This window comes from Lissotriton vulgaris, chromosome 6, assembly GCF_964263255.1.
Source record: "Lissotriton vulgaris chromosome 6, aLisVul1.2, whole genome shotgun sequence".
NCBI lineage: Eukaryota > Metazoa > Chordata > Amphibia > Caudata > Salamandridae > Lissotriton > Lissotriton vulgaris.
Window position 1 is genome coordinate 735866001 of NC_141694.1, and position 24205 is coordinate 735890205.

Consider the following 24205-nt stretch of genomic DNA (forward strand, 5'->3'; position numbering starts at 1 on the left):
CTCAGGTCACAGTACCTCTCAAGGCGCGCAGGTGCCTCGCCACGAGCTCGGCAGCTCAACCGGCTAGAGGGAGCCTTTTAAACAGGAAACCAATGTGGGATCACACTGCTTCACCTCCCAGCGGTCGGTGCGAGCTAAAAGAGACTGCATTTCCCAGAATGCCAGGGGTGAACCTTGCCTGAGAGGTCAACAGTGTGCTCCCACATCCTGTTGTCCAAATGCTACCCAAATGTCTACCATACTACAGAATAAATTACCCTTTGTCTCAATCAAGTTCTACCAAATTGATCATAGGCTAAAACAATGGTCCAACATAGAATGAACACCCTCAAATCCACCTTGTTCATTCAGGATTAAACCATAACTCCCAACCCAGTCCTTCAAGATATGCAGATTAATTTGCACATGCACTTTTAATCCTACATCCATTATCCATCCAAGAATCCACTTTCATATATATAGTCTTTGTTATTACCCCTTTTCAGCATCCTGGGATATGCCCTGTCATTGTTATATATTTAATCACTACTGAAAAGATCCGTGTCCACCATTCAACATTTGTCTTGATTATTATCGCTGGAAGATTATCCTGTCCTGTTGTTTTAGAAATAAGTCCTTTAATTATGGATTTTTTAGATTTTTCTGGAAACACACTTAAAAGGTTGTCTTCATACTCATATTCCCTTAAAGCCGGTTGACTATACCCTTTAATATTAGTTTCTTCTATTTAGACTATCCATACATTTTCTGGAACCTTAGGGTTAGCCATAATATGTCTTCTACCCATTCAAGATTGGAATTATTTCCAGAATTTAACATTATCTTGTGGGGAGATTACAGATGGGATATGTTCCCTATTGAAATTATAAAATTCCTTCTCTTTATCTTTCACTATAGACTTATATTTCAATCTTAGCTTTGTGGCTCCATCCATATAATTTCCTCCTCTCAACCCCCTTCTAGACTTCAATTTCCTCAGCTGGCTTTTAATTTATTGCCAGTGAGTATAGTACCATCCCTTATTTTTACCATATTTTTTAGGGTTTTCAGAAATAGATCGATCACCCCTTTTCAGCTCCACCTTCAAACATTTCACCAGTTCAGTTACCACTCCCTTATACCAATCACTTATATTAGATATACTTCATCTTTAGATCATCTAGTTTTGCACTCATTTGAAACTGTTAGTCTTCTCAACTGCTCCTCATCTTTGTAGGTTAACAGTCTTTGGCATTCTACTTGTAGTGAAAGTATATTATCCTTTTTCCCAAATCCATCAAGCGTTAACAACATTCTTAATGGGAAATGATCATTGTCTATTTAGACGTAAAAGCCTCACCAATTAATGTTTGTCTGGAGCTAATACATTTATTTATAGACTCCTTGCTTTAGTTAGTATGATGCTAACTTTGTTTTGTGTTCAAATGATATTCTCCGATTTATCTACTCTAATATTTCCGAGGGACCACAAAAGCTACTGTATCTTACGATCCTTTGCACTTTCCTTTACTTAGTCCATAAAAATATGTTAACACCTGTGGACTTCTAATTGTGTCAAAAACCTATACTGGATTTTGTTTTACATCTAATGGGATGTGATGCTTATAATTAAACTAGACATTTGGCAATGTCTTTGTATGCATGAAATAAACTTTTGATCCCCATGTGCACCCATTTCCCCCATTCCTAATTTCTCCTTCATTGATTTGTAATGAGTTTCATTGGGCACCTTTTACGTAAACAGCGTATGGTATCATTTTGTGCAGCAAGGTGCACTGTAGTGCTGCCTGTAGCCACACTGGTTCCCTTGCACTGACTAGTAGACTTCATCTATTTCTATCTCTAGGCAGTTGTAGCTCTGATCCTAGTGCAGTGACAAAGGTGTAATTTGTGAGTTCTGGTTGTAAGTGCTGGACCTCGACCCATCAATAAACATACCTTTTCCACAGAAAGCGCTTGCTTTAGCCCTTGGCTATATACAAATTGTTTTTTTGGCATGATCCCTGAAAAGAGGCCAGTCTCTGCTCTCATCTGCCCAGCCTCCATAGTAAATTCTGTGATCAGTTATACAAATGGTGATGCAATGTCACCAGTGAGAACATTGATAATGTAATTCATAATACCACTTGTGACCTCATGTGTGAGGTGATGCAGTGCATTCATGGGTTTATGGTTCTGTAACTCTCAGTAACTGGTTAATGTGAGTGGGTTTTAGATTTTTGTTTGTAATTTCAATGTTCTGTAGGTGAAGTTAATTTTTGGGAGGGGCAAGGATTTCTGTTTCTATAGAAGATCTTTTTTTCATCCAAGTAAAAACCATAACTTCCTTTAGAAGTAGTTTTTCAGTTAAAATTTAGATTTTGTTATGGTGTTTGAGCAATGCCGGTACTGGAGGCAAGAGCATCATACTTGGTGCATTTGACCATGTCCTGTCACAGTTCCTTTTGACACAAGAACCCATTGCTCGTTCTTCCTGGCTGAAGTTGTAATGTGCTTCCTGAACTCCCAACTACCCATGGCAGAGGGCTCTGAGTTGTGCTTTTGGGGCAGTGGACGAAGACCTAAGGTGTGGGTTTTAGCCGAGGCTCTTTGACCATATACAGGGGCTTCTTCCAATGCCCTAGCCCGGGAGCCAATTAAAATACATTTGGACATGTGTAATGAGCAGTCAGCACAGGGGCGGGCGTTTTGACCATTCCTTTCACCCAGACCTCATGCCCTGAAAACCTACTGTGCATGATTTTTTGTTGTCCACAGCAAGTTCTGATGCTTTGGCCATACAATACCACCAAAGCCTCTTTGCAGAGCCTTTGCAGTGCACTCTTACACCATCAAAACTCTGTACGGCTACCTTTTTGCACAGTCCCTGTATCCAATATACTCACAGACTTCGGCCATATGCATTGAGCAGTGGTGTAGTGCAATACCTTTGTACACCTTCTGTGCTTAGTCCTCCTGTTCTCTTATATTGCCACAGAGGCCATTTCTTTATTTTTGTATCATTTATTTTCAAAGTCTGTGAACTTACAAAATGGTCTGGGAACTGGGAACTGGGGGTACCATCTTTAAATAATCTTGAGCCATTCCCAGGTGACGACTGTGTGCTGCCATATTGAAATTACAGCAAACAGTTCTGTAAAGAGGACCACTTTTGCAGAAATACTTTTAGGGAGCATACTGAATCCTACCAGCACTATGTGAAAGTGATGCATCCCAGATTTAATTATGGGCATTGACCAGTTTAATAAAAGTGTTCCTGAACAGCTTTGCTCTCACAAGGACCAAGTGTTCACATTCATTTAATGGTATCAATGATTTTCTTAGCCCGAGCTAGAAAGTGCATACCTTCCATGGACTCTTACTTCAAAGAAATATTTAAAGTAACGGCAGTTGCTAAGTTTGCTAAGTATCGATCTTCAGATAATTCACAAACTATACCTATGGTCCGCCATTGGTGTGTGAAGTGTACAAAGATTAACCTGTCTCTTCTCTTTAAGCCTGCCTCATTCATTTTACGTTATAGTTATCATTGTCAGTTAATCCAGGTCGCAAGCCTGATTGTCTAGTTACTCAAATTATAATAGTTCGAGGCTCACAAAACATCTTTTTTGTAATGCTTGTGTCTCGAAATCTACTTCACAAATGTACACCAAAGAAAAAAAAATATGTTCTGAGCAAAGTTATATCTTAATGCCATGTTTATTGTAATCCCTTCCCTTGTTTTATGCAGTAATAAAGCACAATTCCTACGGTACATAAAATAGGAGCTGCCACCCCAATATATTTGGCAGTTTGTATTAAATTTAAAACAAAGTAGCTTAACATGATGGAGCAAAGGTCTACCATATTTTGTGTAGGTTTTTCAACAACGTCAACGTTATTGGCAGTCGATTTATTTGATTTCCTATTGACTAATCATATCAAGCATTACCACAGATTCACGTTATGGTTATGATTCAAGATTTGAAAACAGCTGACCTTGCCCAATTAGTGTTAGGTAGGCAGCCATAATGTTCCAAGTGCACTGTAATTATGTTACAAATGATCTCACAGATGACATCATGAATGACGTAATCATCTGTATGATGAAACAGATTGAATCATGTATTCACATGTGATGACCACAGTCAACAAAAAGAGGCACGCTTTTATTGAGATGAAATACTGCAGTTCCGACAAACAAATGACATTAAACATGTAACAAACATGCAATATCACATACTGCAGGTAGCAGACCTTCCAGATATTATATAAAGAAGGAAGGTGTAGTGCTACTGTGTGCAGCTAAATATCCTTGTAGAGATTAAAGGGAGGAGAAAGGTTGTGCAGTTATTCTGAAGAAATTGATAGGCACACAGACAGAGATATGAGGCTGTTGTACCACTGCCAGCAAGCAGATGTCCTCTAGTATGCCGACACTCCTGGAGATCAATATTTATTTATTTGTTATTTATAAAGTTTTATATAGCGCGAACAAGATCCCGAAAGATATCAGAGCGCTTTACAGCAGTATGAAAGAGAGGACATAAATGAGGTATCAACATCAATGGGGAAAAGGAAAAAAATACAGTAAACTGATGAATTCAAACAACAAAAATGGGTAAAAATATTCAGTAAAGAGGAGCAGTATCAAATGGAGGTAACCCTGGTGATAGCAACAAAGTCAACCAGTCAAGTGAGCTTAGCCACTTAAGGTAGGAATTTGCTCATCAGAAATCTCTTAGCTTCCATTTTGAACTTCGTCGTCGAGGAGAGTCTGCGTACTTCCGGTGGGAAAGAGTTCCCTTTCTTTGGGCAGCGTCAGAGAAGACTCTGTGACAATAACTCTTCTTGGCTGAGCAAAACAAACAGTCTAGTTGGGCACAACATCCTTGTTCCTTTATAAGCTGGGCAACTGATCACATAGCCCCTCCCATCCTTATGAGTTCGGACAACAATCCTGTCTAGCAGGCTTCAGACATCTTCTGTAATCAGGACCTTTAATTTTCTACACATTCCAGGCTCTCCGCTATAGCTGTGAAATTAGGTTGCAGACACCGCAGGAGACTAGAGGCTCCACTGATCTTAGGAGTTGATCAGGAGGTTGACCAGTTCATCCCTAGTGCCATGTCCTTAGCTCAGCAGTGACTCCAGCAAATGCAAAGTTTTCATACTTGTCTGTTGATAATTGTGCTTAAATAAGGTCTGGCAGAATAACATTTAAAAATGTTGCCATCCGATATATTTTGGTTCTGCAGAAGACAATTCAGTTCTGCTTTCTTTTAGTGGCTTTATACATAGATCTGTAATGGTTTAAAATTCATATATATTACTGCATGCAATCTTGTGATAAAACCTTGACATTTACTCTAGCTTTGTCACGGACACACTGCGGCTTTACAGTCAATACTAATTTGTGGCTGAATCAAGACAATGTGAGACATTGTCATGCAATGGAGAGGAAAAACCGACAACAGGCTCCCTAGCATCATAGCATGAACAATCAATACCTACACAGAAAATAGAGCAGCTAAAAATAGTAACAAAAAAAGGCATTCTAGATACAACAAAGGCTGAATCAGTTAATGTATTTAAAATCTTTACAGTAGTATTGCAGAGTGGATCATAAGAACCTGATGAGGTAAACATATTTTTGTGAAGGAGATACCTCACAGGAGTAATACCATTGTGATGCTATTGAGGTGCTCTCTACACCTAGGGCGTTTCTGTTGGCCTTACCTTCTGTTTAGATGAACCATAAGTGAAAAAGTCAGCAAGGGACAAAACTACGGAGAGCAAGAGTCTAAACTTTTGATGTCCCTTTCTATGCATGAATGGGCTCAGAAAACTTGGTGATGCACTGTTATTCTAACATCCACTAAGTATTGAAAAGCAAATGGATTACACAACCAAGGCCCAGGATACCTCAACAGCCGCCTCAACTTCTACGCTCCCAAACGCCAGCTTAGATCGACCGGCCACGCCCTCGCCGCCGTCCCCCGCATCCGAAGAGCCACCACAGGGGGACGGTCCTTCTCCTACCTCGCCGCCAAGACATGGAACTCCCTCCCGACCCACCTCCGCCTGACCCAGGACCACCTCGCCTTCAGGAAGCAACTCAAGACCTGGCTGTTCGAGCAGTAGCGGACCCCCCTCCCCTAGCGCCTTGAGACCCTCTGGGTGAGTAGTGCGCTATATAAATGCTTTGATTGATTGTCTTGTAAATGATGTATCACTTAAGGGGTTTATGCTAAAGAGGATATATTAAATATCTATGAAAAGGCATGGTCAACATTAATATTATGACCCAGGTACACATAAAAATGTATGAACATGTCTCATTGCCAATACAATTCATGGCAATTTCGTCAGTATGTACAAGGATAACAGAAGAGTTGTACACCTGTAAAAAGGTAGGGAATGCCCAAATTAAATTTGACATATTCAGCACAGATTGGCCTTATTGTGCAAAGAAATGTATGCCTTAGTTAGTTACCTGTCCTCCACATTTAGTAAGCACAATAGATACAGGTGTCACGTGTGGTATGTGCAAGTAACCTGTAATACTGACAAGTTATTTAAAAAAAAAAGAATGTATGGTTGGTAGATGTACAACGTCACAGTGAGAACCTATGCATAGTAAGACAGGTGTGCTCATGGTCAGGTAGGATGTTCATGTACACATACTGTCTTTTTAGAAGTGCTTTGGCTATTATGTTACACCAGTATTTTGTGTCCTAAATATGTGGGTGGACTGTTGATCTGATTGTGGCTGTGGTTGGGTTTCTCAGTGAGCAGGTGGCTTATTTTGCAGATACATAGATACATTCTACATTGGGCAACAGTTCTTTTGGTTACTACGCATGTCTTTTAAACTTGTTACTTTGACATGGAAGGAGTAGAGACATCTTTAATTTCCCTTAGGATCTCTTCTGAATTTTAACTTGCACTGAACACTTTGAACAAGGAAGACACTAAGTGGGGCTGCTTCTTAAATGTTGGTTAAACTCCGTGTTCAGTTAATGAAAGCACTCATGAATTTCTGTGCCTGTATTTTACCTATTTTGGATTTCAGTACCCTCTTACCAATGCTACTATTGTTTATAAGTTTAACATAGTCTGTGTGTGCTGGAAGATATTGCGTTTGTGGGAAATTTGAAACAACTTGCCTCTGTATAGAAAGAGCGACATGTAGCAAGGGCATTTTGAGGCATCGTCCTGAGGCTGACCGAAGCTATTCCAAGTGAATTAGTGTAAACTTTAACCCTTTCGCTGCGGCGGCTATTCCGCCGCAGCGCTAACAGGGCGGGGCGGCCGCGCGGCGGCCGCATGCTGGTGACAGAACCGCTCCGTCACAGGCCGCGGTTGAGCTGCGCTCGTGACGGAGCGGTTCCGTCACGGCCCACCCCGCTCAATAGAACGCGCCGCGCAGGCGCGGCGGCCGGGCCATGACGGAACCGCTCCGTCATCAGCACAGCCCAACCGCAGCTGATGACGGAGCGGTTCCGTCATCAGCATGCAACGGGTTAAATCAAATGTGTGTATGGATGTAGCCCTGTGTAATCCTATAGTGGAGGGGAAGGACTGTGTGAATTAACCTCTGTGGTACTACAGCATTCACATGAGCGTGCATGTGAATTCAAATCTCAAGATAGGACTACTCATTGTCTTGAGGACATCCTATAAATATTGATGTTACATGCAGATGTTACATTTGTATTTGGGGTGTTTTGTTGAGTGCATTACACAGGCATATTGTTGCTATGGATGAACTTGGGGAGGGAGACTGGGGCCAGGTCCTAAACTGGATCCCTTTGTCTGCTCACTGTATCATCGCAGGGTGACCTGGGACCTGCCTAGTCACAGAGGAGAAGAGTGAGAGGTGTGTGACATATTTGGTGTAAAAATTCTTGAATGTGACTGAGCGAAAACTACCACAATCATTCATGTTTCCCTCTGCCTGGTGGCAGTCTGAGATGCCTGGCATGTACGGAACCTGCAGAGCGAGGGTGGCAGTTCCATCGATGCTGTCCGTTGTGAATTCCGGGAGTGACACGGAAGGCATCAAACCCTGTGGAGGCTAGAAATGGCCTGGAGGGAATTTTCCCTTTGTGCAACGGGTTAACAGGGCCATGGTGACTTTTAAGATGATTCCTTAGGGACAGGTGTGCGGGTTAAACTGCTGTCGGGAAGAACTGCTGACACCCCCAGTGGGGTAAGAGCAGTATGATGCCATTGAGCATTGCAGTCCTGTTTATTTCGTTGAGCTCACCCTGACTGAGAAAAGCTTAGTGGCCCTGGAACTGAATGACTGGAGTCATTAAGATCTACTGATAAGTACTTTTCACTGCACTATTTTCAGGGATGCCATGGCAACTAACATGAGATGTACAGAGGATTATTTACAGTCGCTTGGGGGCCCAGCGTAGACACCAGGGAGTAGACTCAGACGCCCAAAAAGAGAAGGTGAGAGTGACAACTGCTGAGGGGACCCTCATACATTTAATTGAAGTTCTGTATTCTGACCTGCTGGGGAATACTGTGGGCACTGCAAATGTGGTGCAGGCAGTGGAGGGAAAATTGGAGTACATGTCACAAAAGATACAGGATGTGGAGCAGAGCTTGAACAGATGTCAAGGAAGATACAGGTGATGGAGCTACAAGTGATTTCCACTGATGCTACTCTGTAGAACATAGTGATTTTCACAAATATTGTGACATAGGGGATTCATTAAGATGGCGATTTGGGCAAAGGAGAAGACACCTTTAACTTCTGGCGGTTCCTTCTGCTGTCGTACAGAACTGCATAGCATGCAGATTGGTGGATGTAGTGACAGTTACTAGAAATAGAGAATAGCTTGACGCAACGGAGGATAAGATCTGCGTACTGCATCATCTCAAAGAAGTGAGATGCAATTGTGAAACGAGGAGCACAGTCATGGTTGTTCTACAGTCCAAAGGATGTAGAGCTAGAATTTTAAGAGTGCCGATGAGAAACAAAATTGGTTTAGTTAGAGGGTAAGGCATACAAGAGTTGTGCAGTTCCTAAGGAAGGGGAAGAAAAGTATTTTCTAAAAAATGCCCTCAGACACTCCGAAGGATGTCATGCTTCCTTATTGGACCTTGTTCCTTGTTGGGCCAGCGCTGCAATGCCCAACGGGCACCAGCGAAGGGGCTCTTTGGCGGAGATCATTTTGGATGAAGCCGTAGGGTGAGAGTGGGTGTGTGTGCTTGGTAGTACGGTGAGTGAGTATAAAATAGGTCTAGGGCCGTCCTAACTAAATGTATTTATTCCCAAGGGGCACTAGCCTAAATAAAAGTAATCTGCCCCAGCTGGATATATTGTTCCTATAGGGCTAGTGTGGTGCATAGGGTTGACATGTTTCATGCTAAAGTAGCCCCTAACAGTTCTGGTGGCACTTCATCAGGACCAAAGAAATTAAAACTGGGTAATTTTGGCGCTACCGCATGTCTGGTTCAGTGGTTTTCAAACTAGTAACCACAAGCAATTAGATGCCCCGGGTTGAATGATACCGAGGTAAAAGACCCAGGGGAAATTGGTAGGGAAATAAAAGAAAACAGAGAGGACCAAGGTTTTGTTAAAATTCAATGACACATCATGTAATCATTATGCTACGAGTGATTGGAATTAAAATTAAATTAAAATTAAGTCGCAGCGCCAGTCTTGATTGCTTTGGTTAGATAAAGTAACCAGGGCTGAAAGTAGTCCAAGAAGCACCAGTGATTGTGTTGGTGATTTCATCCTAGAATGGATAGTTCTATCAAGAATGTGAGCGAAATCATTCTCGGCTTGTGAGTACACATGGTGACATTAGAGAGTCATGTCCCATGCATGGAAACGTTAGGTTAATCACACGTTTACAAAAAAATCATAGTCACACTAATTCAAGCAACTATGTGGTATATTCGTAAGGCACAAGTTTTCAAATAGAAAGCACAATACCTCAGGCATGTATCTGAAAGAAACAGGTAAGTGTTATATTCCTTACCTTAGAATATCCTCAGGCATCAGGCTGGATCCGGAAAGTTTTCGTCAGCAGTACCCTTGCGTGTCGGTAGGGGTCGTCTGCGGCTCCGCATCCGTCGTCGGCGTCCTGATCGCCGGAATTACGTCGTCTGAGTACTTAGACGCCGTCCTCGCGGGCTGACGTCAGTTCTTCTTTTTACCGCGCCAGCTAGCGCAGATCCAGGAAGAGCAGTACTCTTAGTCATTTTTTTACTAACCTTTTTGATCTATTTTGGATCTCCATTCGAGTCGAATTCGACTCCTGGTGCCGTAGGGATGCCTGGCTTCAAGCCGTGCGACGCCTGTCACCACCTGATGTCGGTGACCGACCCCCACCATCGGTGTCTCTACTGCCTCGGGGCCGACCACGAGACAAGTCGTGCCCCGACTGCCGGGCCTTGACCTCGAAAGCTAGGCGGGAGCGGACCAGCAAGATACTCGAGAACCGGCAGTCAGCTCCGTGCCGCTCGAGGTCCCGGTTGAGGAGGAAGTCGAGGGACCGGTCGCGGAGAAGCAGTCATCGCTCGTCGAGTCATCACCATCACTCGTCGGGCTCCAAGTCCTCCGGTAAGTCGAGGCACTCAAAGAAAAAGTCGAAGAGACCACATCGCTCTTCGGACTCGCTCGCGCAATGCGGCTGAGGGTTCGGGCGAAACGGCCCAGGCGGCTATGCTGGAGCCGCAGGTGGCGCCTCCAGGCCCATACCCTCTAGTCCCTGGTCTGCGAGCGACCCCGGAGGAGATTTGTGATTTCCTCATTGCCATGAGGACTCACTTCCCTCCGTTGAGGCCTGCCGGCGCGCCTTGGAAATCCAATTTTGGACGCACCCGTCCGGTTTATCCTGTTTTTCGAAACTCCTACTTTGAAGACTACTTTTGATTGCACTGACTCGCCGTGCACTGCCAGATATCCGTACAACTATTAATATTACGTTCGATTCATATCGCGGTATGCTCAGTGATGACCTTTGGGTTTCTCGAACAATATACCTGCTTGATGATCCCCACCCATTGACGATTTGGCCTGTACCCGGTCCTGGGCCTTCTCTGGTTGGAATTATTACCGACAGAGCGACCTTCTGTTCTTATACTTGCTTAGTACAGCCCTGAAGAGTCGCAGGCGGACTGTGCCATATGCGACGAAACACGTGTTGGCTGGTTCTCCATGTCCGAACAATAAAAGACACAACACTTATTTATTTATATATGTTCTTATATAGCGCTCGACTTACCCTAGGGCATCTCGGCGCTTGCATTGGGAACCCGTCCTGGCTTTTCCCTGTGAGATAACCCGTACTGGGCATCCCCAAGGTGTAAGCAGGCAGGGAGGGCCGTTGTGGAGATTAAGCAAGCTTAATGCCCAGAGCTGCATAGTTTTAACCCGTGCTTAGAGTGGGCACCGAAGCAAGAGTTATCGAGTCCGCGGACAATTGGCCTCAAGACCCTGCCGCGTCGGGAATTGAACCCTGGTCCCGGGTCTGACCTCAACGTCTGATTTGTCTAGTTACATAACTGTTACTGCGTTTGTTACTAGCCTTTGTCTCAATGAGCATTCTAGGTGACGTCAACGATACTACTGTATAAATAATTTGGAGTGTGCATGGGTATTACATTTTGTATACTTTTCAGTACTAGCATCTGTTAGTACTTCCACTGGGGGTTATAGGGCTCATCCCCTCACCCTTTTGCACCTCAAACACACCGAGAACCTTAGAGTTGGACTCATTAGCATTATTTCTTAGCCGTGCGCCTTCCTCCAAACAAAAAAACCCTTGCTTTTATCCCAGAACAGCATTGTTGTGGTGCTTAGGCACCAAGCTTGGATCCGCTGCATAGGATTCTTCAATAACATCCAGCAGTCACTCATGGAAATACCCTTTGATGGGACCAGTCTATTTGGATACAAGGTGGATTCAGCCTTTGATGTTTTTCTTTTTTTTTTTAAGTTCAGCGAGGTAATCGCCCACTTAGATGGTATTCCAGTTCCCCCAACAATGTCACCTCTTTCAAGGCTTTGAGAGGGGAAACCAACAAAGGCAATGCCATATCGTACCTCAGCAACAGTAAGCTTCTCATTCCTTTTGAGGTAGAGGTCAGGGATCAGGCAGCCAATGTCCAAGCCCCAGGAGCAACGATCTACACAAATCCCAACCCCTCCTCTCCTAACCGCTTAAAGTCACCATGGGCAGCGTACAATCATCCAATGGGAGGTCATATCACCTTTCACCTCCCTTGGTGGAGGAGCATCAGACCAGTCCAATGGGGTTTCTGGATTGTTGAACGTAGCTACTCCCTACCCTTCCTGTCACAACCACAGATATGCCACCCACACCACAACACCTCCCAGAGGACTATTTGTCCATAGTTTGACAAAAGGTTCATGCTGTCCTGGCCAAGGGAGGAATAAAGAGGGTTCCTGCATTATAGATCGAGAGTGCGTGTAATTCCCATTCTTTTCTGGTGCAGAAAAGACCTTCGTCCTGTCCTAGATCTACTCCCTTTGAAATTTTTCCTTGTTCCTTGGTTAGGGCAAGTTCAAAATGCTCACCCTGCCCCAAGTTCTGTCTGCTCTGTATCCAGGAGATTGGACTGTGGCGTTGGATTTGCAGGATGCCTATTCCCACAGCCTACAAGAGTTATCTGCCATTTTAGATTGGCCAAAAGCACTTTTTCTCGCTCTCCCCTTTGACCTTACCAGTGCACCTTGGGTGTTCAAAAGTTGATGATGGTGTTCGCAGCCAGTCTGTTGAAGCTAGCAATACTAGTCTTCCCATACCTCAACTACTAGTTGCTGAAGGCGGGCTCACCTCAAACAGCTGTAAACCAGCTCCAGAGAATGGCAAATTTGTTGATTTCTTTGGGCTTTTGCATCAGTGTGTCAAAGTTGCACTTGCCGCCTTCACACCAGCTCCCCTGGATACTTTGGTTTCTGAACCTTCCCCCTGCCTAAACAAGTTGAGGACATTTGAGCTATGAAGTGAGAGCAGCTCTGAGCTTTCTTTTCCTCCTTGGCCTCCTGTATCTTACCTGTCAACCACGCCAGGTTCAGCAGATTCTGAATCTCAAGTCAAGATCTGAAGTCTCAGTGGGATCAATACCTATGGAACATGTATCTTTCTATCCAGTTGCCAGAGGAGACTGTGAAAAACCTGTAAAGGTGGCTGCATGACCGCAGTTGGATCTGTAGCAGACCTCTCTCCCTACTTCACCCAGAATTTGTGGGGTTTGTGAGGTCATCATGGAGAGTCAAAGACCAGTTTCCATATCAATTTGTTGGAGTAGCGCATGATTCTCTTGGCACCAAAGACGTACCTTCCAAACATCAGGAAGAATAGTTACAGGTTCTCACAGACAACATGACCACCAGGTAGTACAGCAACAAACATGTGGGTGTTGTGTTGTGGGTCCTGTTCCGATGGCTCTATGTTTATGGAAGTAGTTCTGCGCTCAGGCCATTTCCCTGAATGCCCAGTGTCTGGCAAGATACTTAAACCAGAATGGACTAACTCAGCTGACGTTGAATAGCAGATCACAAAGAGCAGCAACACTCGAAAGTGACAGGAGGTGTTTTCCAACAATGGAGAGAACCCTCACTTGATCTATTTGCCACTGCAGAAATTGTGCACTGTCAAAGATTTTTTGCGTTGGAGTTCCTAAGGCGTCTCTCCCTCAGGGATGCCTTCTGTCTGCACTGGTGCTTAAGACTCATTTATACCTTTCTGCCCCTACATCTCCATCTCAGAGTATTGAAAAAGATCAAGAAAGACTGGGTCCAACCCATCCTAATGGCTCCAGACTGGGTGACAGGTGTGTGGTACCTGGAACTTCTGGCCATAAGCAAATCTCCTCCGATTTGGCTGCCCTTTGGGGAGGACCTCTTGTCACAACAGCAGGGCAGAGACTTGTACCAAAGTCTTAACAAATGCACTTCCATGCATTTTGATTAAATGGCGACAGTTGATGGCTTTCGATCTACTTCCGCAGTAGTTGGTGTCATCCTGGCACTCAGGTGTCCCACCACAACAATTGTGTGTGCAGGACTCTGGGAGAATTTTGGTGTCTGGTGTCCTGCCTCGTGACATTCAGCCTTTAAAGGTAAAATTTTCTAACCTTTTATTGTTTTATCTCTACCTAGCCCAGCAAGACCTTGCTGTGGTGACAGTTCAAGGTTATCTTTCAGCCCTTTTGACTTTCATACGATTGCCCAATCTGCAATCCCCTTTCAACTCACTGGTTGCATTTTTTGGAAAGGCTGATCCACGTGTTCCCTCCAATAACTTTTGTGATGCTGCAGTGGAACTTCAGTTTGGGTCTCAAACACTTGATGCACACTCCTTTTGACCCATGCACAGCTGGATTATGTAATTTGACCATAAACACAGTATTCCTCCGCACTATCACTTCTGGTTGACAAGTGAGTGAATTTTAGGTCTTGTCAGTCCAGCAAGGTTACACATTTTTCTTTCCTTACAAACTGGTCCTCTGGACAAAAGTCTTTTCCTTGCCACAGATAATCATGCCCTTCTACATAGGGCTGTCCATTATTTTGTCTTCTTTCTACGCTCCACCTCATCCATCCAAGGAAGAGGGATCGCCCAGCTGTCTTTATGCTGAGAGGATTCTCAGCTTTTAAATAGATCAGGCCTGAGACCATCAGTTAGACAAGCAACGTTTAGTGGGCTTCTCTGGTTCAAAAAAGGGGAAAGCAATATAAAAGTGAACGATGGATTGTATTATGTATCTGCTATGGGCTAATCAAGAAGCATTCACAAAAGGCTTGCATGTTCATTACACCAGAGCAAAGGCTGCTTCCATTGCACTGGTGTGCCATTCCTTCACAACTGCCAGGCCTCTACTTGGGCGTCCCTCCACTCATTCACAAAGCGCTGTTGCCTGGACAGCCCAGTCTGGCTAGACGTTCATTTTCCTCAATATGTCCGGCAGGATTTCCTGGGCTGAGTCTTTCCACATACCCACTACCTCAGGAGGAACTGCTTTGGTATCTGATCAGAAGGTGGGGAATCTGCAGTTAGAAGCCTCTATCCAAACAAGTTACTTAGATTTGGCAACACTTCTTTTAATAGAGAATCTGTCTATTTTCAGATTGGTCATCAACCTATCCTCCTCCATGTTTTGTGCAATGGATTTATACAACCCTATATTGAGATCCTAATATCGGTGATCTACACACTGGCAGACTAAAATGAGAAAGAAACTGAAGTGAGTAAAAGAGGTCACGCAGATTTAGTGGCCCTCGATACACATCCGGGGTGGGATGGACCCAATGCAGAGCAGCACAACGTCCTCCCCTGGCACATGAGGGAGTTACTATGAAAATCTTTCAGATCTAGCCTGGTGCACAGAGAAATACACTGGGTGAGGAGTCTGTAGTAAGATAAAGTCTCTGCTAGAAAAGACATTACCAAAGATAAGTAACTGGTTCTTCTGTGATGCCACCTTGAAAGTCTCTGAAATCCGTAAATACAGTTTCAACCAGTCCCAGAGCTCAATTAATATAATTTCCGTTATTTCCTTCAGAATGCACATTCAGAAATGTTACAGATAGCAAAACTATGCAGAAAAGTTTTTAAAATGTGCTTAAAGCGCGAATGTCTAAAGCGAGATGACACAGTTGGACACTGACTTTTTGGTTTTTACTGACTAATGTGAATGTAAATTGCAAAATTGCATCTATGCTAATTGATCTCCATGGCAATGGCTCCTATAGTTCAAGGTCTCTCAAATATCTATCTCTATTTTTGGATTTAGCAATTACTTTGTTATCTGAATGTGATGTTCCTGATAGCCTACAATAAGTATTCTTCATGCATTATCTGAACTTCTCTAACACATAATCTTGAAACAAATACTTAGAAAACTAAAATCACTCCTTTTCTTTGTGCCGGGGTGTGAAGGTCGAGAAAAGTTACTGTTTACATGTCTACACAGCTATATGAGCAAGTGAATTGGGAGCAAGGTTTGTGGATGGGTTTCCACCCCTATAAAATAAGCAATGGTTACAAACATCATAAATGAAAATTTGTTGTATAGGTTCCTCAGTGCTGAGATGGAGATAATGGGTTTTCTTATTTTCATTTACATTCAGTTTCTGAGTGAAATATATATGCTGTATTTAAAAATTGTGCCTAAAATATTACTTGGAATTATAGTACCAAAACTCTTTGTTTCACTCCTTTGAGGTACATGGAAGAAGTAGTGGAGAGCACTTTGTCATTGTTGTCTGTGACACGAGAGACAAGCCAGCACCAATCACAAAAGCCATTGGATCCTATCTACTTTTTGGCGCTAATTGATGTGAAAGCCATCTGGTTCAAAAAATGGATGGTGAGTATTTTATATAGAACCATTTTTATAGTTTCCTATTGCAACATACAGCGAGTAACTTGGAGCCCAACTAAGCCAGTGACCTAACAGAAAGTGTTAACCTAAATTACGACTCTATGATCACTTGGATCAGCAGAGATGACACAAATTAGCAAGTAATATTATTTTTGGGTCATATTGAAGACCATTGACAAAGAAAAAAAAGGAGGTACAGAAAGTCCCACCCCCTTACAATTATGTAATATTGGCCTTTACATAGCCTGTTCCCTGCCGTCATTGGATATGGTCTGAGTGACAGGAGCCCTTTTCTCCTCTTAGTGGCTAAGGGATTTTATTGCAATTACCTCCCCCATTTTTGACATGTCAGAGGGAACAATCCTTAAAGTGCAAGAGGTCAAAGGTTTTGAAGTGTTGAATGCAACACTCATATGCAAATTAAATTCATGAATTAATATCACACCAGGATGAGTAAAAATCAAACAATCAAAATCACAAAGCATCAGTCTTCAGCATGCAAAAACCAGGCAAATATAAAGTGACGGGTACAATAGTCAGATAAAGATTAAAATTCACAGGGCAATGTTGGCAAAGGAAGCCATTCGTTATAAATTGGCTGGTGGGATAGTCGTAGGGACATGGCATTAACAAGCGGGCCAGATATGGAGGACCAGCACAGGTTTCCTGTTATATGACCTCCCTCAGTCAAGTATTACATCATAGACTTCTTTACAGCACATACTACTTCAAAGTTCTAAATCTTAACCCCTTCGATGCTCATGACGAGCTCAGCTCGTCATGCAGTACACTGGTCGTGTACTTATGACGAGCTGAGCTCGTCATGAACAATGGATTCCAAGGATTTTCAGCACAGGAGGGGAATTGCTGCAGCAGCGATAGTGTTAAGTGTCAAGCCCAGTTTAAAAATCACAATTGAGCAAAAATAATTGGTCTAGATCTGTCACTTTTAAGTTACCATAATGCCTCCAGGTGCTGTTTAACACCCAGAGACGTACAGAGTGGAATAATCTACTTGGAGCTTGGCTTATTATATATGGATAGAAGTGCTTTGTTTCCAGGATATTGGAGCGAGGGGCATTCCCCTACTGTGTCACTTTTCTTGTCCCACTTGGCTGTGACCACCTTAAGGAGGAGCGTGGCAATTCTGAAACTAATATATAGGGTTTTGGCCTTATTAGAGCTAATTCTATCGCAGAATGTTTCGAACTTGTGCCAACATTTATGGGATAAGAACTTGTCAATCATACAATTAGACCGCGGCTCAAGCCACGCTTCCAAAAGATGTAATCCCAATATATGCCCTTGATCTAAGTGAGTTTGCTTCTATTCATTTTGCTTGGCTCATTCCAAACACCCTGTCTTTAGCTTCCAACATAAAACTTTTTCTGTCCTCAGCCAGGATGTAAAACAGCTTATGTCTAATACAATTAACTCCTCAAGGGCAGCTCTAAAAGAATCCAGGTGCAGCGTTATCCAAATTCTGACCCAATAGTTTATAATTCTTAGTCAAGGAATATGATTTGTACTTTGGAGGTTCAGATCATACTATTTGATAAATTGCGTAGGGATCACAGGAATTTATTGTCTGTGCACTTCAACTGAATAACATCCCCAGAGCCCCATATTTCAACCACATACAAGGCGCCCCTGGGGTCACTGCTCTGTATACTTCAGGAATTATGGAAACAGTCCTGCTTGATGTCAACTTGAACAGTTTCAGGATCTTACTTGTGTTTAAGTGTCTGTGTACAATTTAGTTTGAATATGTAAAAAGTATTCTGGTATACCATACTGCCCAAGTACTTTCCACAGAAATTCTCTATTCACCAAATTAAAAGCAGCACAAATCCTTGAAAGCTACATACACATGTATTTTCTTAGGGTAATGTACTTTCAACAAACAGTTGGGAAATGAAACACCTGCTCAATGGTACTTATTTTCTCCCGGTAGCCTGCCTGAAAGCCTTACAAAACCCGATTGTCACTCATCCATCCCTGAAGCCGGGAGAACATGTGTCTGCAAAATATTTTCCAGGTATTATCAACAAGGCTAATGGGCTCATAGTTTGCAGGGTTGTCTTTTGCCACCTCTTTATAAATTGGGACAATAATGGTCCCACGCCGCATCTCAGGAATGTTCTCACCACCAACAATGGCATTACTGAGTGTATTCAAGTAAGGAGCCCATATGACAGGCTCTGAGAGAAATAAGTCCCCTGGGATGCTTTCAGGGCCTGTGTTTTTTCTCTTTTCATAAGTTGGTTAGCTGATTCAGTTTCCTTGGGAGGAAAACAACTCATGTAGGTGGATGAGGGCTGGTTGTTTGCATCCCAGTTGGTATTACACTATGTCCATTACCAGAGTTATTGTTAATTTATCACCCGCTTTTACACCCTTAATCAGACCCAGTTTTGCCACCGTGCATTATTGTGTAAACCAAGGACATAATGTGGTTTTGGCTTGCGACTTCTTAGTATGATTTCTCAAGTTAGATTTTAGAATTTCAAAAAAGTCTAAATGTATTGGGACAAAGGTAAACCTAGTAAAGTTAATATTTTCATATGGTTCAACAAAATCCGTAAAAGCTTGATATAGCCTAGCCATGGCTTGTCCATTGTCATTTATATTGAGCCATTTATATTCCTGATATTATGTGTGACAGTTATTGGCACTGAGCAGATGTTATTAAAAATATGCTCCTGTGGTTTGTCGAACAGATCAACATAAAGTTCTGCCACAAGAGCATTATGATAGCTATCCGGATGCACTACCACTTCCATATCGCCTATATAATGCCATACGGTTAAATGAAGGAATACATAATCTATGTGGCTTGTGGCCCATCCTCGTTTAGAGGTTGGTTTAGGACTGTGGTCAGAGTTAGTGCGCCCATTAGTAGGTCTTAGTCTGTGTACCAGAGACAAATGAAAACGGTGACTAGCCACCATTTTTTGTCAGGGTTAGTTAAATGTTCAGGTATTCCCTACTTCTCGTCTTCTATGGACAGTAAGGATGAGAAGGGCCCAAAGGGTTCAAAGTTTGTGTTGCAGTCCCCAGCTATAACCACAGGCGAAGTATTATGTCTTGATTTGAGCAGAGTTTGCAAGGCATATAATGTTTGGGATACTGTGTTGTCCGGAACTGAGCAAATATATTTACCACTGCAATATGTATATATGTAGAGGTAGTCTGAAGAGGCTGAATAACCCCCAGTAGAGCCTTCAATCCAGTATCAAGGGTTTTGACCTTGCATGGGATAGTAATTTTTAGTCAGATAAGTAGCCCCCCCTCTCCCGAAGCTTTCCCAGAACTAGCAGAAGAAGCATAGACATAAAATGAGAGGTAACCTGTTTTGTAGACTGGTTGCGTCGCCCAAGTTTCCTGAGAGAGGATAATATGAGGTTTATCAATAAATTCTCCCCACTCTAAATCAGTAGGCTTTGCCTCAAGTCCAGCGAGATTCCATGACAATAGTTCTAATGATGCTCCTGTCCTTTCATCGGGCACAGTTGGAATTTCATGGAGGGCAATACTGGGTGGAAAGTCTGTGCATTTACTGTACAGGTTATTTACTCTCTTTTACAATTCCTGGTGACTTCCCCAGCTATACTTGTGTTCCGCTGTAGTTTGTTGACGTTTAACTCATTCAGAGTGTTAGCTGAAATGTGGTTATCACCAGTTTTTTTTACAACTGGGCCTGTTAGGGTCAATCTATAACCGAAGCCCCTGAAGAGCTAGATCTTTCTGCTCGCCTCCCTTGCACCTCATTTAGCAGTGATCAGTGGCCACGTATGCTGTCTGGGATTGCCTCAGAAGGCGGATTCAATTTTTGAATAATATTTGAGCTGTAAGTTATTCTATTCTCCAGACCAATGAGGCCCTCAATTATTTCATTGCCAACACATCTGCTCCAATATGTTCCATATTACTGTGCTTATTTGAGTAATGTTTCACAGCAGCCTCCTTTATTATAGATCTGCAGTTACGAACATGCCATAACCATTGAATAACTTTGTTGGTTAATTATTATCTGCTTTTGAGCGTCCTAGGCGGCAATTGTGACACATTTATCATAAAGATTTCTCTGCTCAACTGGCTACTTGCAATCTCTTACCTGTATACAAGGGGCCACAGGACTATATCGGTTCTTTTTGAGATCACAGGGCTCTTAGTCTGCATTATCGGTCTAACATAGTTATGTCTGCTGATCCTCATACCTAGAGGATGCCTTGCGTCCCAGGGGAATAGGGGATTTTGTCCCATCCCTTTTGGGGCACCACCAAGTTGTTTGATATTCTCCCTCTTTGTTACAATGTCCCTTCAACCCCTGCCACACTGCCCTACTGGGAGAGTAGCATTTATTCTTGAATCATTTTGACTGCTTGAAGTGTCTCTTGCCAGGGGATTTTGCTTAGGTCTACTAGTGGGTCTATTCCTCTCCTCCTTAATGAGGTTACTTAGTATTTCGCTTAACTTGTCTACTTTCACAGTTAATAATTGTGCGAGCATAGTGATAGCATTTTTTTCCCATCAATGTCTGCTTTCAAATAGTTGAACTGTGCCGTGGCCTGCCACCTGCTAGTTGTTGTGTGTGGTTAGCTATTTAGGGGCCACTTTGTGCAGGAACTGCTGGATTGACTCAGATCGCTCTCCATCTCACTCAGAGGTTGGAATCTGTTCTTACACTCCACATTAACTACTGTAACCACTGTAGTACAAACATTTGCCTGTCCACAGGATCTGGCAGGGGTTGGGATAATATTACCAAACAAAAGACACTTGTAACAGTATATAAACTTGTCCTTTAAACTGACTTAATTCTAAAAAGGAATTTACATTTAATATACCTGTTTCTCCAGTATTGGATCTTTCATAGATTCACATGCTTGAATCATTCCCCTTCGTCGAAGTTGGAGTCCCACAGTACCATAGCAACGCTGTATGTATCACTATCATAGGCTATAATGCCATGGAAAAATTAAGTTTAATTTCCTATCTATGTCCTTTAAAAAGAACCAAACTTGAATTATAACCAATCAGGCGGCAGTACCCTCGAGAACACTCCCAACAGAGGCTGAGCTGCTCATATTTTCTACCTCATGTCATGTGAAGGGAGTCTTCTTATGCTCTGCTCAGTTTCTTCAGCTATTACTTCTTTTTGGGTTATCCAAGATTATATTTCATGTTTCTTTTCTCTGACCCTGTCACTATTATGTCAGAGTACTAGAAAACAAGATAAAGGACTACAAAATATGTCTAACCTTTCCCTCAAAAACTGTCACGTTCAGAGAGATGAGTTTAATATTGGGACTAAAGAAACTTAAATCGTGCCTCTTCTGATGAGGACAGTGAGGATTCCTTCACCTCACAGGAGAGGTCAAAGGGAGCGGTGCTCCAAGGTTCTCCAGAAGACACGCAGAAAAGCCATAAAAAAGACTTACCGTGAACCTTCATAAGACTTTTCTCACAGAGGGAGAAAAATGAAAAAACTTCCTCAGAGGAAGACCCTTCAACTCCTTCTTTAGCCCTGACACTCCATCAGGGAAATCTCCATAACCTGACCATGAGGTGTCTACTGCAAAACCACAGTCAAAATCATTGTTAACCACAATTACAATGCCCGTGCCCACAACCATGTTATCTATTACTGCCTCGTCTACGATGGCATTGTCTGCAATGGCCTCGTCTACGATACTCTCATCTAAGACGCTCTCATCTGCAAATGGCCTCATCTACAATAGCCTCGTCTATGATGGCCTCATCTATGATGGTTGTCCACAACGGTCGTCTAGGATGGCCTCATCTGCCACTGTCTTCTACGACTGCCTCATCTACGACGACCTTGTCTACAATAATCTCGTCTACGATAACTACATCTACAACTGCCTCATCTACAACAGCCTCATCTACGACTGCACCATCTATGACGTCTTCGTCATTGGCGGCCCTTCCTATAGCTGCATCCTCTGTGACAGCCTCAACCACAACAAATATTGTCGACGTCAGGCTAGTCGTCTTCGCCCCCTCATTGACGATAATCTTGATGACAATTCAAACAACGACTAAAGCACTGTAATCAACAAGAACAAAAGACACTTAATCCAGAATAACTTAATGTCAGGAATAAAGGCGGCTAATACAAGCATGTCTACAACAGTCAGCAATATATGGATAGGCAATATGTGCAGCAATTTCACGACTTCGCTCTGCCTCTGACTTCCTAGCATGGGACAGGTCCATGTAACTCTAGTACTAGACCCACATGGCATGTTGCAGGATCACTACAAACACTTTCCTGAGCCTGCAAGGTCACATTCTGTCTGATATGTCAGCATCCTCTGATGCTCCTGCCACTACAAGAATGATTCCAGTGTCAAATATTGCCATGCTTCCCGGGAACGACCCGTTCACATCTGGTGATGATAGAAGGCCTACATCTAGTGGATTCCCATTCAGATGATTTTTTGTGCTTTCCATACCCTTGGGAAACGAGAGGCCAAAGACGTCCAACTTCCAATAGCAAACAAGCAATCTGTTTGTTTTCTTTGATTTTAAATTAAAAAGCTGCGAGACCTATTTTGAATATTGATATATCCGGGAGGAATTATAATCATGGAAAACCCTGTCACTCATAACCCCGTCTAACCAGCAAGGAGACGTTCTCAACTATGTCTGGTGCTACTGTACGGGCTGCCAATTCACTGGCAATACGGGGCAGGTATAACCACCAGATGTTGCCAGACATTGCCACATGCATAGAATTTCTGCCGGAAGACAAAAAGGGCAGAAACTAAAAATATTCTGCAGGGGGGGACATGTCCTCATCAGAAAACATAGATTTTGCTATAGATATAGCTTTAATAGGATTCCCACAACTAGCAATGTCAATGGTCCCTAGACACCAAGGTTAGTTCAAGGCCACAGCATTTAGAATCTGAGGTGCAAATATTTGGAATATTTTTACCTTACCATGGCGATGCTCTGTTTGGCAAGCACGTCAACCATGCCTTGAAAGCAGACAAGGCTGACTGACTCAGAGAATCTTTTGGCATATTACAACTTCGGAAGAAACACCCGTTATGGCTACCCGCGAAAGAGACACTTATCCGTATCAAGGAGGATACAAGAGGATCAGACTTATCAATCCTCTCAGTAGCCCTTAGGCTAGCTTACTACAATGACAACGTTCTGGGGCTGCCTATGCCATCCTGTCGAAGAAAGAAATCCAGCATTTTGTCATCTCTGGGCAAAAATAGCTTCAAACAAATAAGCTCTGGATCTCATTACATATGGACAGACGTTTAAGTTCACGCATATTCCTCCCACCACTCCACCAAAAGGAAGGTGCCCACCTCATCTCCATCTGCTTTGGAAAGGAGTGCTAGCTATGCTAACCAAATGTTCCATAGAGAAAGGCCCACATTTCCAGCAAGGTATGGGCGTCTATTCTCGGTTTTTCATCATATACACTAAGATAGAGGTGTGGCGATCATCATAAATCTCCAGAAATGAAACAAGTATTTCCGGAAACAATCCTTTTACGTGGTCGCCCTCTCTGACACCACATAACAGCTCGGAATATACAGGATTTATACTTCTGCATTCCCACTCATACATAAAAGTTCTCAAAATGAGCTTCTGATCAGCTTTCTGCATTTTTAGCTACTGCCTAGCCCCTGTAGTAGCTTTTTTCAGAAAGGATGGCCATCAGATATTCCCCTACCTCGACATCTGGCTGATAAAAGCACCAACTGAATTTCAATGGTCCAAGGCTACAAAGGCTTGCAAAAGCCGTTTCACAAACAAGGTTTCCATGTGAATTATCAAAGATAATCAA

The 24205-nt window shown here is 42.9% G+C and overlaps 1 protein-coding gene across 1 annotated transcript in view; it reads left to right on the forward strand.

Annotated features, from left to right (window-relative positions):
- The window catches only part of TBC1D32 (TBC1 domain family member 32), a 959368-nt gene that overhangs the window by 227128 nt on the left and 708035 nt on the right, over window positions 1–24205 (forward strand). The window contains exon 10 of the mRNA XM_086926728.1: window positions 16206–16350. Within this exon, the coding sequence (XP_086782854.1) occupies window positions 16206–16350 (145 nt within the window). The remainder of the gene's footprint in view (window positions 1–16205; window positions 16351–24205) is intronic.